General features: G+C 51.4%; 1 protein-coding gene across 11 annotated transcripts in view; it reads left to right on the top strand.

Annotated features, from left to right (window-relative positions):
• The window catches only part of RAD51B (RAD51 paralog B), a 677,123-nt gene that overhangs the window by 572,468 nt on the left and 90,769 nt on the right, over positions 1-13,886 (top strand). The window contains exon 10 of one of the 11 annotated variants that reach the window (XM_008700479.2): positions 8,369-8,677. The exons of 8 other annotated variants lie outside the window; for them this stretch is intronic. In XM_008700479.2, the coding sequence (XP_008698701.1) occupies positions 8,369-8,473 (105 nt within the window). In that variant the 3' untranslated portion in view covers positions 8,474-8,677. Of the gene's footprint in view, positions 1-8,368; positions 8,678-13,886 lie in introns of those variants that run through there. 2 more of the 11 variants (XM_008700493.2, XM_008700451.2) reach the window with 2 other exon arrangements.

The following is a 13,886-nucleotide window of genomic DNA, read 5'->3' as shown; positions in this document are numbered from 1 at the left end:
CCTTCCAGTGCAAGTGGCTTCCTACTCTTGTTGCCTTCAATGTCCTTTGTTTGCTTTCAAATCTGGCCTTGATAAATATTATTTTATTTTTATTTTTTAAAGATTTTATTTATTTATTTGACAGAAAGAGAGAGCACAAGCAGGGGGAGCTGGAGAGGGAGAAGCAGTCTCCCTGCTGAGCAGGGAGCCCGATATGGGGCTTGATCCCAAGCCCCTGGGATCATGACCTGAGCCAAAGGCAGAGGCTTAACCAACTGAGCCACCCAGGTGCCTGATAAATATAATTTTAAACTGATTTCTCCCATATAAAACTGGGCAGTAGGAGGGAGAGGATGAACTATCCTCCTAAGAAGGGTTCTGTTCTCTGGAATGACTTTGGACCCTTTGTCAAGTTCATGATTGAGAGAGTTCACTAGATGTGAGTTCCCAAACCCAGCAATTAGAGTTTGGGATAAAAGAGACAGAAATCGGAACAGAAACACATGGAATCACCAGGACCCAAACATTGGGCTGTGACCCATGTGTCTTCCCCCCAAACTGCATCCCGCACCAGTCCTGAGTTCCGCTTCTCTTCTGCCCCACAATTTCTAGAAATACTAACAGCTTCTGCAAGGTGAATGGCCAGAGTCAGGATCTTCTGGTAGGTAGGGATTCTGTTAACTCCCCAGACCCTGCAAGAGCGTGACTATCCATAAGGAACCATCCTCCAGAGAGGCAGTCAGATGGATCCGTGTGTTCGCTCTTGTCCTGCTTCTGACTTCTCTCTCTCGGCCACTATTAAGCGCACATGCCACCGCCCCAGCCCCGGTGCAGCCCTGCCTCCCGCCCGGCCGGCCGTCTTGCCGGGGCAGCGCTCTGTGCGGCTTCAGCACATCCTGTTTGTTCAGTCCCCTTTGTCTTCCACTGGAGCAACAGGGAGAAAGGATTCCTCTGAGCCCCTTGGATTTGGGCTTTGAAATCAGATCCTGGCACACCTGATTACACTCAATAGCTGGAAATGGTAAGGATGTCCGATGGGCAGAGGGCTCTTGTTTTAAGCTCTGCACACCAGGAAGGCAGGGGCTGGGTCTCCTCCTCGGGGCTGCACTGGAGGGGGCAGGATGCTCTGGCAGGAAAAGCAAACAGTGTAGCTGAAGGGAAATTCACTTGAAAAAGAACTTGGGGCAGTGTCCATCACGGGGTGTGTAAGCTGTCCCTGAGGACACAGAATGGGGCTTAGACGCGTTCCTCTCTCCTCACACTTCCCTAGATGGGAAACGTTCAGTTCCAGTAACCGCACGCCCCAGGGCTGGGAGGGTCAAGCTCTCCGTCCTGCTTTTTCTGTAGAGGTGTTGCCTCGGAGACCTTGGCAAAGGGAGTAACAAAACAGCAGCTTACGTGCCAGCGCAGGGGGAGGCTCAGAAGCTCCTAGGCTTGCAAGGGCTCCTCAGCCTCCCGGTACCAGGAGCTTTCCCACAGAGATTGAAAAGTCGTTGAGACGATCTCACACATACAAAAAGGCATAAAGAGCTTCCTTGCACCAACACCCAGCTTAAGAAATGAAAGGTCACCAACTCGGCAAAAGCCTCCAGCGTCCTCCCTAAACCCATCCTCTTCGCCACCTCTCCAGGGACAGCCCCTCAGTCACTCCAGGTCTTTCCTATGTAGGAAAGATGATGCGTGCGGCCTTCTTCATGGGAACCACATGCCGTCTTCCCCAGATACGCCACTGCTGAGCTTACTTGCCTGTGATGCGGGTCCCCCCCTTCCTTCAACTCTGGGCTCAAATGTCGCCAACCCCAGGGGGGCTTTCCCTATCACCTCAGGCACTGATTCCGGGTGCTCCGTGGCCCTCGGACTGAGCATGCGCACTACAGCCATGATGCCCCCAGTGTGTGCACCCCACTTCCAAACGGTGCTGCAAATGCAGTCAGGACAGGCACTGGGCCCCTCTGACTACTCCAGCCAGTGGCCTGGCCCATTGCCTGCTGGCTCCCAGCAGGCCCCGTGGAGTGAGTGAGGGAGCGAGTGCCCGGATGAATGACAGCTCAGTTATCAGACTTCCCACGTTCTATCCTATTAACATGGGGAAGTCCCCATGGCCCCAGTTCCTTTGATAAGGGTTTTTTGCCTCAAAGTCCCAAATCCTCTGTTCTGGAAGCACAAAACAAGAAGGTCTCTTTCTATTCCTAAAAATGAAGTTGGAACAAATACAGTGGGAGCATGAACTTTCTTCCACCATAATTTCAACAAACAATAGTTTCAAAGAGAACCCTGGGTGGGCCTCAGAGAGGCCTTGAACCTCTTTTTCTAGGTATCTTATCACTTGTGTTCTTCGTCTTCTGCTAGCCTGTAGAAATTCTTAAAGACGGAGAAATGTATAAACCTATTAATCTTGCTTAGAAAATCCACTTTACCGCCACAGAAACAAAATATTGGGAAACAACAGTCTGGCTATTAAGGTGTTCTCACCCACACCCATTGTTCTCTGCTCAAACATTTGGTTGCTGCTGTGTAGACTCAGCTTTAGTCATGGAATTTTAGAGGATGTGCCTCAGAAGTGGGATCAAGAGCAAGCTTGACAGTAATCTGCCCCATAAGCCGATTTGGTGCTCTGGCGCCGAGAATGGGCCCCAGGTGTGCCCCGGAAGGAAGGACATCTGAAGTGAGCGTGAGACCAGGGGCTGTGATGTGTGTGTGAAGCACAAAGGTTAGATTTTCTTTTACTCTTTTTTTTTTTTTTACGTTTGAAATTTTTATCAAGGTGAAATTCACCTAGCACAAAACATGTTAAAGTAAACAATTCAGAGGCAATTTGTACATTCACAATGTTATGCAACCACCACCAATATCTAGCATTTTAATCACCCCAAAAGGAAACCCCACAGGCATTAGTCAGGGCTCTCCAAACCCCGCCCCACCTTAGCTCCTAGAAACTACCAGTCTGCACTCTGTCGCTATGGATTTACCTATTCTGGATATTTCAGGTAAATAAAAACATAGAGCATGTGACCTTTTGTGTCTGGCTTCTTTCACTAGCATATTTCTGAGGTCCGTCCATCTTGTAGCATAGTTCAGTACTTCATTCCTTTCCTGGCTGAGTAGCATCCCATTATATGGATATACTGCATTTCGCTTATCCATTCATCCAGCGGTGGATATTTGGACTGTTGGCTCCTTTTGACTATTGTGAATAGTGCTGCTATGAACTTGCACGGGCATGTATCTATTTGAGTAACTGTTTTCAATTCTTTGGGGTATTTACACAGAAGTAGAATTGCTGGGTCATATAGTAAATCTACGTTTTAACTTTTTGAGGGGCTGCCATGCTGTTTTCCTCAATGGCTGAACGATTTTACATTCCCACCAGCAACGGACAAGCACGGGTCAGATTCTATTCTTATGGGAGTCACAGCCATCCCCTTTTCAAAACTGTAGGGTCATAATGACTTTCCACCTTTAGCTAGATTCCCGTCAGTGTGTGGGATTCTGTTAGTATGGGATCCAATGTTTAGAGCTTTCATATTTGTGAAAGCTGAACTCTCCGCATGCCACCCATCACCATCTGTGAGCCAGAAAGAGGAGGAACACCTTTAAAGAGAAAGGGACAAAAGCAAAGTTATTCATAGTAACTGTGGAGGAGAGAGGCCAGGCCATCAGCAGAGTCCCACCGAACCACACTGGTCAGAGGGAAGGGGCATAGAGCTGGTTTCTTTCTTGAAACCACTTGGAAGGAGTCAAGGCCTATGTTAAATCTATATATAAGTATCATTTGATTGGAAGAATTAAAAATACTGCTGCATGGTAATCTTTCTTCTCTCACAGTCTGGTAGCTGAAGGCCTTCCAAGAGAGAGGCTGGGAAGCCCTGGGACAATGTGTTTTCTGTTAGACGTGGATCTTTATGGGCGAACATGGGCTAACAGTGGAAATAGAGCAGTGGGGGAGCTGTCAGAGCATGGCCCTGAGAAGGGAGGACAGCCAGAAGAGGCTTTTAAGAAAAGAGAGGGGTAGGGTCTCCTGGACGTTTTCTGTGAGTGTAAGGCCTCGGGAAGATGGCAAGGAGAAGAGAAGAAGGGGAGGAGTGTGAGCACTGGGAGAATTAATGCTTCCAGTGGGCTTAGCAGGAAGGAGACTCAACACACTGGAAGAAGGTCTTCGCAGGGGCACAATGGGCTTTGAAACCCCAGCGTACCTGGCTAAGGACAAGAAGCCCTGGGACACAGTTCTGATTTGAGTGCTGCCATTGAACACAGGGTTGTCTCAGTGTTTCACAGGACAGAAGGAACTTGTCTTCACTACCCTCCAGGAAACAAAGAAGGAACAGCCAAATCACCTTTTGAAGATGGACCACACCCCTTTCTTGGGACCAAGTAGAGAACCAGTGATGTCAACATGGAAATAGGTGATCCTCCTCACCAGCCGCAAGTGAGAGCTTTTGTCCCCACTCTTTAGTCATAATCCAGCAGGACATTTTGCCAGGCAGATGGATGTGGTGGGTTAAATAGCAGCCCCCAGAAGATATGTCCACATCCCAACCCCTGGAACCTGTGAATGTAACTTTCTTTGGAATAGGGTCTTTGCAGATGTAATTAAATTAAAGATCTTGAGATAAGATCATCCTGGATTACCCAAGTGGGCTCTAAATCCAATGACAAGTGTCCTTATGAGGAAAAAGAGGAGGCCATTTGAGTACAGAGGTGGAGACTGGAGTTAAGCAGCCCCAAGCCAAGGAATGGCTGGAGCCACCAGAAGCTGGAAGAAGCAGGGGCATGTTCTCTTCAAGAGCCTTCAGGGGGAGTATGGCTCTGCCGACATCTTGATTTTGGACTTCTGGCTTCCACAACTGTGGTGGAATAAATTTCTATTGTTTTCAGACATGGGGTTTGTGACAATTTGTTGCAGCCACCTTAGGAAACTAATACAATGGGGTTGCACGGAGAAATGATGTGACAGGAGAGAGAGAGAATCTAGAAAACCAAGTCCAGTGCCTGGATTTGCTGCTGGCGTCCGGGGTGAACTTTGTCAACTTTGTGCTGCAGGCCTGTTTCCTCCTGAGATCCTCGTGTATTCGCCCCTCACGGCTGAGAGTGGGCCACAGCTCACTCAAGGATGCTACTCAGGATCTGATGAGGTCAGGTCAGACCCTCACACCTATTTGAAATGGTGGTAATAGTAGTGACCATATTCTACAGAACGTTTAACACGTGCTATGTAATTTACATGCATTATCTCATTTGAGCCTCAAAACAGTTCTATGAGGTTAGTATTCTCATCCCCATTTTACAGATGAGTAAACTGAGGCTCTGAGAGGTCATGTAGCCTATTCAAGGTCATCCAGGGAATGATGGTAGCACCAGACCTGTGCTGAATCCACAGCACTATGGAAGATTCAAGCCCCACAAGGACGGTTGTTCGAGCACTGCACAGCATCCCACAGTGCCCGGCTGGCTGACGAGAAAGATTTGTTTATTTTCTAAATATTAGCACCATTGACACTACAGTTTGGGCGAAGATCTGGTTAGACCCTGCTAATAGCAGATGGGGGCAAAACATCCACATTCCAGGAAAATCTAGTCCCAACTGATACTGATCAAGATCCTCTTAGCCCCAAGCTTCCGAGCCTTTGTCCCCCCTTGGCGATGCCGGGGGAAGAGATGAAACCCCTAATCAAGTGGCCTCTCCCATGTGAGACATTGGCCAGTCCACAAACAGAACCCATCCGGCTTAACTACCCCCGCTCCCCCCTGCCCGGAGAAGAGAGAGGAAGCTGGCTGGAGAGAGAGGCTCTGCGAAAGCCCCGTCCTGGGCAGATGGACGTTGTTGGGGGCCCTGTCTTCAGCAGGTTGGACTCAGGCAGGCCTGACACCTGGAGTCCCTGTGCCTTTCCCAGAATCACAGAGTTTTGGAGAGATCTGGACTCATCTCACTCTGACTGCTGCTTAGGCTGGGGCAGGGCTGATGGGGCAGCTTCTTCCCTGTCCTTCCAGCATTCTGAGTCGGAGGGAGTGCAGGAGCAGGGAGGCGACCCGAGGGCCTGCCAGATTTCCTCCTACGCAGACCTCGGTGCAAGATAAAGTCAGGCGAGCCTGTGCCACAGGACAACAGCATAATAAATCCCCTCCGGCCTCCTCCCGGGCTCATTGTTCTAGGGCAGCAGTTGTTTTGAGTACGATCAAAAGGAAGGAAGAGCACTGTGCTATCAGGCTGGGGAAGAAGGATGCTCTCCTGACCGCTCCTGTTGCCCTTGGCCACCCTCATTTTAAATATGAGGAAACCGAAGGGCAGCGTGCAGCCTAACCCCATCCTCGGTGAGGCTCAGCGCGCTGCTCCGAGGCCGCCTAGACCTCTGGTGAGGCGGCCATCCTGCCCAGACTCGCGGACAGCCACCCGGGTCACCCTGGTCTTGTCCTTTCGCCCTGGGCAGGGGGCTGGGAGGCCCAGGCTCAGGGTCAGCGGCCGTGTGGGGAGGGTGCTGGAAGTGGGCCCTGGAGTGGCTGCTCAGCTGTTGTTTACCCCTTCGGCTGAGAACTGAGGCCAGAAGGCCACAGCCATTGGAAATAATAGGCCCTAGAAGGAACTTCCCGAATTTGGCTGGCCTGGTGCCTGCGGCTCAAGACAGCGAATAGCTCGGCTTCTTGGGAAGCTGGTGTCTTCAGGCCTCGGGGCCTTTCCGCCACAGAGCCAGGTCCAGGCAGGGGCACAGGTGGCGCACACCTCAGCCCCCACAGCTGGATTCCTGCAGGGCGCAGGAGCAGAAAGCATCAGCTCCCTTGAAGTGGGAAGAGGGGAGCTGAGGGTTCCTCCTGAAGGCTGCAGGCTTGGGTAGTCCTTTGCCTCTCCGACGGCTGCCCTGCCTGACGCCCAGAGTCTGCTTCGCCAGGTGCCCAGCTGCAGTGGCCCGGTCACCTTTGTCTGGGCTGGAGGCCACATCTGAGCCATCAAAGGCGCCTCCATGGGGGAGGATGTCAATGTGCTTCCTCAACCAGAAAGGTGGTTTGAGTTTGGCCAAAGCAGCCCAAGCAAACAAGCAGAAGCCTGTCAATGGAAGGATGGGGGCTGCTGGGAGATCACACAACAAAATGAGAACCATTATCAGTCTCGTCCCAGCCTGAAGGAGGGAGAGCCTTTGAAGCCACAGACAGGCTGAACAGAACTTTCCACCTGAGAGGCGCTGGAGATGGGAGGTCAGGCCGCACACAGCCCCCACAAGAACGGATCAAAGCCCGCTGCAGAGGGAGGGGCCCGCAGCTGCAGCCCTGCTTCCCCCACGGGCTGCCCAGGGCTTTCTGAAGGCAGCCAGGCTGCCCTGGGGGGAGCCTGTGGGAAAACCCAGCACAGATGCGCTGTGCGGCCAGCCCCCCCAGCGCTGCTGGGCGAGGGGAAATAACCCCCTCAGTGGTCCTGAAAAGAAGAGGGAGGGAATCAAAGCACACGGAAAACGCAAGGACCACCCACCCGATGAGCGCCTACCTTTCGGGAAACAATAACTCCTGGCTTCCCCGGCGCACTTCTGAAAGAACAAACAGACTAACAGGCCGCCTCCAAGCTCCGTGTTCCCGGGGATCTGTGGGACGCCCGGCCCCTCGGAAGCCGAATTTAATGTGTGTTGGCCTCTCAGTGCCTGTTCCAGGCTTCCTTGCATCCAATCTCCCCTGGCAATCCGAGAAACAGCAAGAAGCCTCATTCAGGGCGCGACAGGGTCCCGTGTGGATGCCTTTAGTGAGCTTCTCTCAGACTGGACCGCGGTATCTTCCAGGGAACATTCTAGCATCATCCTCCGCACTGCATCTGGGGGGCGAGGGAACCTATGAAAAGGCTCTGCCTTGAATGCTGTGTTGGCACTGCCCGGACTGCACAGCCTCAGCCCACCCTGCTGGCCTCGTGCCCCTTCCCTCCTGCCTGGACTCACCTTCCCAGGAGCCCATGAATTTGGGTGCAACAAAGCAAAGCCATTTCCACTGTGCTCTCCTTCTCAAGGGAATGGGAAAGTTCTTTCCTTCTCCTTCTTGGGAATGGGTTTGAAGGGAGGGTGGAGGGTGATACTAATGTGGAAGCCTGGGAGGTATTTGGGTAGAGGGGGAATGTGTAGAGGAAATGGGTTGCCCAGCAGCGCTGGGGAAACTGAGACGAGAATGTTCCAGAACTGCTTGTTTAACCAGCTGGCATTCTTTCCAAAATGAATGAACAGGGACTAGACGGAGGGCCTCAGGGTAGACTAGACAGAAATGAAGGTAGAGGCATTTCCTCTCCCCCTTCTCCAAAGGCCAGATCCTAAAGAGGGGGTGGGCAGCTGGGAATTAGTGACCTGCCACCCACTACTCACTGTGAGATTTATATCTTTTTATTACTTTGCCCGGAGAGATGGATGGGATTATTTCCATTTTACAGGTGACGAAACAGAGATTCCAAGAAGCGACCAAGGCTCTTCTAGGACCACATGGAACTGGCAAGCTGGAACTCAAGCCTCAGGAGGCCTGGCTCCAAAGTTCATAACCTTCCCCACTCTTCCCAGGCCTGCCCTGCCTCTCGGGGCGAGGCATATGTTAGTAGATGCTTCGTAAATATTTGTTAAATTGAACTGAACTGAGCAGCTGAACACACGCAGGCCTCTTTCCCCCTAAGAGGAATCCTTTGACGGTCCGGGTTATGGAAAGAAATTCTCTGAGGCACCAAATAAAATCCTTCTCTGAGGTGCAAGGAGGCCTTTTTTGAAATTAATACCTAATAAAGTTTACACAGACCCCCAAAAGGAAAAACAGAAGGGAACTGGAACCATAAAAAAGCAGAGTAGGTAGATAATAAAACTTCAGAGTGTTGTCTTTCATCCAGGAAGCACAGAGCAGTCACAGGCTCTAATTACAGACCCATCCCCACGGCCCTTTCTGAAGTTGGTAGGCGCATTGCTAGCAGGACCCCTCATTTTAGGCACGGATGGATTTGGGTCCCCAAAGCTTTCGCAGTTCTCCCCATGGTAAAGGGAACATGGCCTCCTTCCCCAAACCTGCGTTGGATGCTACCTCCAGCTGTGTTTCCCGGCTCAGCAAATAACCAAGTTTTCTGAGAGGTTCGGGGGATGGGGGTGGGAATGAGAAGGTCTAGGAATGAGGGGGGCAAAGCTGAGGACTTAGACCTCACTTTGGTCTGCGCACAGTACAAGTCCCCTTCTGTTTACCCATACGCGCACTCTTTAGTGAGGCGTGTGTCGATTGTATACATCAGTGGGCCCCAACATGCCAGACGGTCAGCCTCTCTGATGGTGGAGGCGGGAAGACGGTGCGAGGGGGACATTGCTCCTGGTGGATACAGTGATGTTGAGACTCAGACAACTGGAGGTGGGTAAGAGGACTTAACTGCAAAGGAGTAATCCTTTTTTTTTTTTTTTTTTTTTTGCTGGTTCATGTCCAATCATGTCATTTTTTGGCTTTAATAATATAATAGTTATAATTGCACATGGCTTTTTAATGGTTCTCCGCTGCAGAATAGTGTTCGGCACAAATCCCTTCACTAGACCCGGAAGCACTTTCATGGTATGACTCCATCTGGGACCCCAGTCTGATTTCTTGTTCTTCTTCTAGCTCCTGTGCAGTGATTCCCAATTTGTGAGCTGCAGACCTGTGGTCAGGGGTGAAGAGTTTTAGCAAGGGGTCTGTAATTGGGTACACCACACCAAATACGGACTACAGCCCAAATCAATAGTATGTAAAAGGCTAATTGGAAAGGGTTGTCAAATCCTAGCAGCTCTTTGTCATTGTGTGTGTTCTTGGGTACGAAAGTTCAACGACTATCACAAGAAAGGGTGTGCGTTATGGTAATGGTTTTCAAACTGGGGTCCACGGAACCCATCAGAGAGTCCCTGAAGTAGAGCTGGGGAAAGGAGCAGGACGGAGCCAGAGCAGAAGGGGCCACCCTCCACCCCCACCACACACACACACACACACACCAAACTCATCCTTTCCCCTTACAAACACAGCATCTCTGCTTTTATTACTTTTGCACACCAGGCTTTCTAGTAAGATTTTGTTTGAAAAACGGACTTTGCTGGGGAAGAGAGTGGGGTGGAGTTTACAGGCAGTGGCCGAGTACAAAGTACACAGACTTCTAGACAGCCCCTTGCCACTGTTCAGTGGAGCAGTGAGAAATCAGTCAAAGCCCTGCGCGTGCCTACCATGAGTAAAGGGTGTGTGTGAAGGCTGCCCGGGAAGACGTTCCCCCGTCCAGACCCGCGGAGGCAGCGCCGAGCTGGTTAGTTTCTTAGATGCATGAAGTCCATCTGCCTCTCGGTCGTACAAGATGAAGTTGTACAGTAGCCAGTCCTATTGTCGATGCAGGCAGTGTCCCCTTTGCACCTGCAGTGCGACATTTCCTGCTCTCCAGGGAGGGGACAGGAACCCTCTATATACCAGCTCTTCTTGCGTGCCAAAATTCCTGCAGGGGTACTGGTCACTCGGGGCCTATGTTCATCTCCTTGAAATTCTGCCCGGATGAGTCTCTGCTCACGTGGCTGATGCCTGCCACCCAGGCCTTGCCCTCAGGTAGCCTGGGGCCTCGAACCCTGGGAGCAGTAGGAGGCGGCGAACAGGACCCTGAGAGAGGACTTGCAGAAGGCCTTCCGCAGAGTCTCCAGCCTCTCAGCCTGGTTTCAGACAGAACAGCAAAGAAATACCCCGAACAACCCAGAACAGTGCTCATTAGCATGTGAGATGAAGGCAGGAGACTCAAAGGGATTCCTTTGTACCTGCTTTTCACTCTGCCATCCACATGTACCTTTAAAAGCCAACTTCCCAACACTCCGACTCGAGGCAAAGAGGGGGTGGCAGGACTCTCTTTGACACGAACGCCCCCGTTAGAGGCAAATGAGACAGCATAGCACGCAGACCCAGGCCTGTCACGGCTGTGACCGCACCAGCTGGAATGTGGCTCCGTGTGGGGGTATGTGTGTGGGTGTGTGTGGGGGTGTGGGTGGCGGTGTGAGTGTGTGTGTATGCACATGTGTGTGTGCGCCCTTCATTTGTATATCGAAGGCTTCTGGGAGCCCTCACACACCTGGATGCTCGAATGCATAGATGGAGATAGTGGGGACCCAAGGGGAAGTTTTGAGAACGGGAGTGTGTCTGTGTCTGAGCCCAGACCTCTGTTCATGTGTGTTGGGGGAAACAGGGGAAATTTTGTGTTCGGGTAGGTGCACGCGTACGGTGTGTGTGGCTGCATTCAAGTGTGTGAAGGGGAAGCTGAAAGAAAGTTTCAAGAGTCTATGAAAATCCTCAGAAGAATATCTTGGCAACTCCCCATGCCACAGGTTGGTACACATTCAATGCTTGTGAAGTTCATTTCCTGTGCTAGTTACCAGCCCTTGTTTATACAGGACACAAAATATGATTTAGGGCAAAAACTCCGGGTATCAGAGGTGAGTTGAGGGACAGGGTATTTTGAGAGGGTGGGGAAGCAGAGTGCAGGGGAGTCACTGTCCAGTGTCTTTTAAAGGACCCGTGAAATAGATTTTCAATATTAATCCATGATTCCCACCCTTGTATGCTTGGGAGAGGGAGAAGGTAGAGATCTAATTTTAAAATTCTGTCCTTTGTCGCTCCGAAGCCAGTTTAGTGCCTGATCTGCTCCTCCAATAGCAGCTGGACGTTCCTGCGTGTGTATGTGTTTTTAAACTTGTGTGTCTTGTTCCACTCCGAGCCTTCATTTGTGAGCCCGGCCCCAGGAAGTGTTTAAGAGCTTTTTCACTCTGCTTTCTTCTGACTTGCTTTTGTGTGGAAGGGGAGAGCCTGGTTTAAGCCCCCAGATCATACAGGGTCCTCGGCCTGGCATCCCCAGTGAAGTTGGGGAGTTTGAGCCTCGCCACCATGGGCTGCATGTGAGCAGACATTGCCGAACACTTCAGTATGGGGAGAAACCGCACTCTCTACACAAACTCCTTGGCATGCGACCTCCTCGGAGTCTGTCTTGCCAGTGTATTATCCATGTGACACCCAGATCAGAATAAATGCTCAGTGGCTGCTAATTAACCATGGTGCGGTCTATTCCAATCAAGGGACATGAAGCCATGACCAGAGTCAACGGAGCCACCATTGTTCTTCAGCAGAGCACGGTGCCAAGCTGGTCAGGTGTCCTGAACACACACCGTTCCCGTTGCACCTGTGTGAGAGTCATGAGCCTCTGTTCTTCCTGTAGTGTAGACTCGAGGAAGGAGTAGCACAATCTCCTGGCTGTTGGGTTCTATGAAGCAGAGAGCCCAAACCTATCAGGAAACCAAGTCTAGGCAAAACAGAGCTCTGAAGATCATACCCACAACCTTTGGTGCTGGTGGAAGGGAAGAGTACCAATCAGGGAGTGTGTTAGGAGGCTCACTGGGAGATAGAAGCGAGAGGAGCCATACCTTGTCCTCTGTCAGGTCAAGGTCTAAGCCCTGCTTAAGGCTGTTTCTGACTTCAGCGCTCCTATGGTGGTGGGACCCAAAGATGCCGATGGGGTCACTTCCCAGGCTTTGCCCTGGCCCGATGCAGGACTTCAGTTGTTTATGGTGATAGGAGTTTGCTTTATATTCCATCCCTGCTCAGTTGGCACCCCTCCATCACCCTCAAGCAATTCACAAAATCTCATCACTAGGAGACCTCTGAACAGCCGCAGGACTGGAAAGATTGGGACCTATAACTCCTAAGTGAATTCTGAAACTCCTTTGAAGCAATGCCTAAAGTTCAGGGAGAAGCTTGCCAAGGAAGAAAGACCTTGAGGCAGCACTGGGGCTGGAGACAATGAGGTACAGATCATTATCCTTCATTGGACCTCTTGGCTCCTGTTCGCCGGGGACCTTGACATAGAGTTAATCTTCTATGCAAGCTAGTGTAGAACTCTGTTGATCTGTGACTCTGTTCGAAGCCCAACAGAGCCACCTTCCAGAGCTCTCCAGACAGCTGTGATTGCAGCCTGGGACATGTCCTTCCTTGGCTGGAAGGGTCTCCACCTGGAGCCGGACCTAGCCCTGGAGGAAATGGGCTCCTGTGGGAAGAGACTTGCACTTGTCCCCCACCCCCACCCCCGCTCGAAGACAGCAGCTTCCTGGGTGCCATCTGTTTGCCTGCCAAGACTAGGCCCTGGGAGGGTGCTGATTTTTCAGGCGTCCCTGCCCAGCCCCCACAATAACCCCAGCAATTACTTTGCCCCCGACTGCCTTGGAAGGGGACCCAATTGCCTGTCCAGCCAGTACCTCTGACATCAGAGGTTCTTCATGCAGATTTCCTTACAGAGGGGGTTGCTTTTAGGGAAGGGTGGGGTTCCTCTCCTCTGTCCTCCCCAAGAACCCTATGTACCCCTCCATCACTGTGCCTGTCATGGAATCATAATCTGTCCCTTCCTCGTGTCTTCCCCTGCTAGCCTGGAAGTCCCCGACGGCCAAGGGCCGTCTCTTAGGCATCCTGGAGGGTGTGGGGCAGCGTGGGGTCCTGACTGGGTGAGGGTCATCTAGGACCTCACTGAGTACCCCCAACACTCACTAGCCATTGGGCCTTGGATAAAGGTGCTTCTCAAGGGCTCTGGCCTGATTCTCATCCCCATCCCCTGACACTCAGTGCTACACACCTTTACCTAAAAAATGGAGGTATAGTTCCCTGAGTGTCCCACTGGATTATTTGTAGACCCATACATGAAAAAAATTCGTAAAATGACCAGTACAACACATACGAGGAGTAGTGTTATGTTAAAGCCCCCCATCTCCCTTCATTACCATCATCGGATGGACGGAGGCCTGGCTCTTCCTAACTGTGCTGTTTCCCGTGTGGCCTTCAGCGAGTTGCTTTGTCTCAGTGACTCTGTCCCTTCAGCTGTGAAGTGGAAGTGTGGAGTTGTCGGGGCAAGTACTTTAAACCCTTAACTGAGTAGCATGAGTGTTGGCATCGTCTGT

Source organism: Ursus maritimus, unplaced genomic scaffold, assembly GCF_017311325.1.
Source record: "Ursus maritimus isolate PB19 unplaced genomic scaffold, ASM1731132v1 scaffold_25, whole genome shotgun sequence".
Taxonomy (NCBI): domain Eukaryota; kingdom Metazoa; phylum Chordata; class Mammalia; order Carnivora; family Ursidae; genus Ursus; species Ursus maritimus.
Note: the sequence above shows the minus strand (reverse complement) of the source record. Positions and strands in the feature narration are given on the sequence as shown.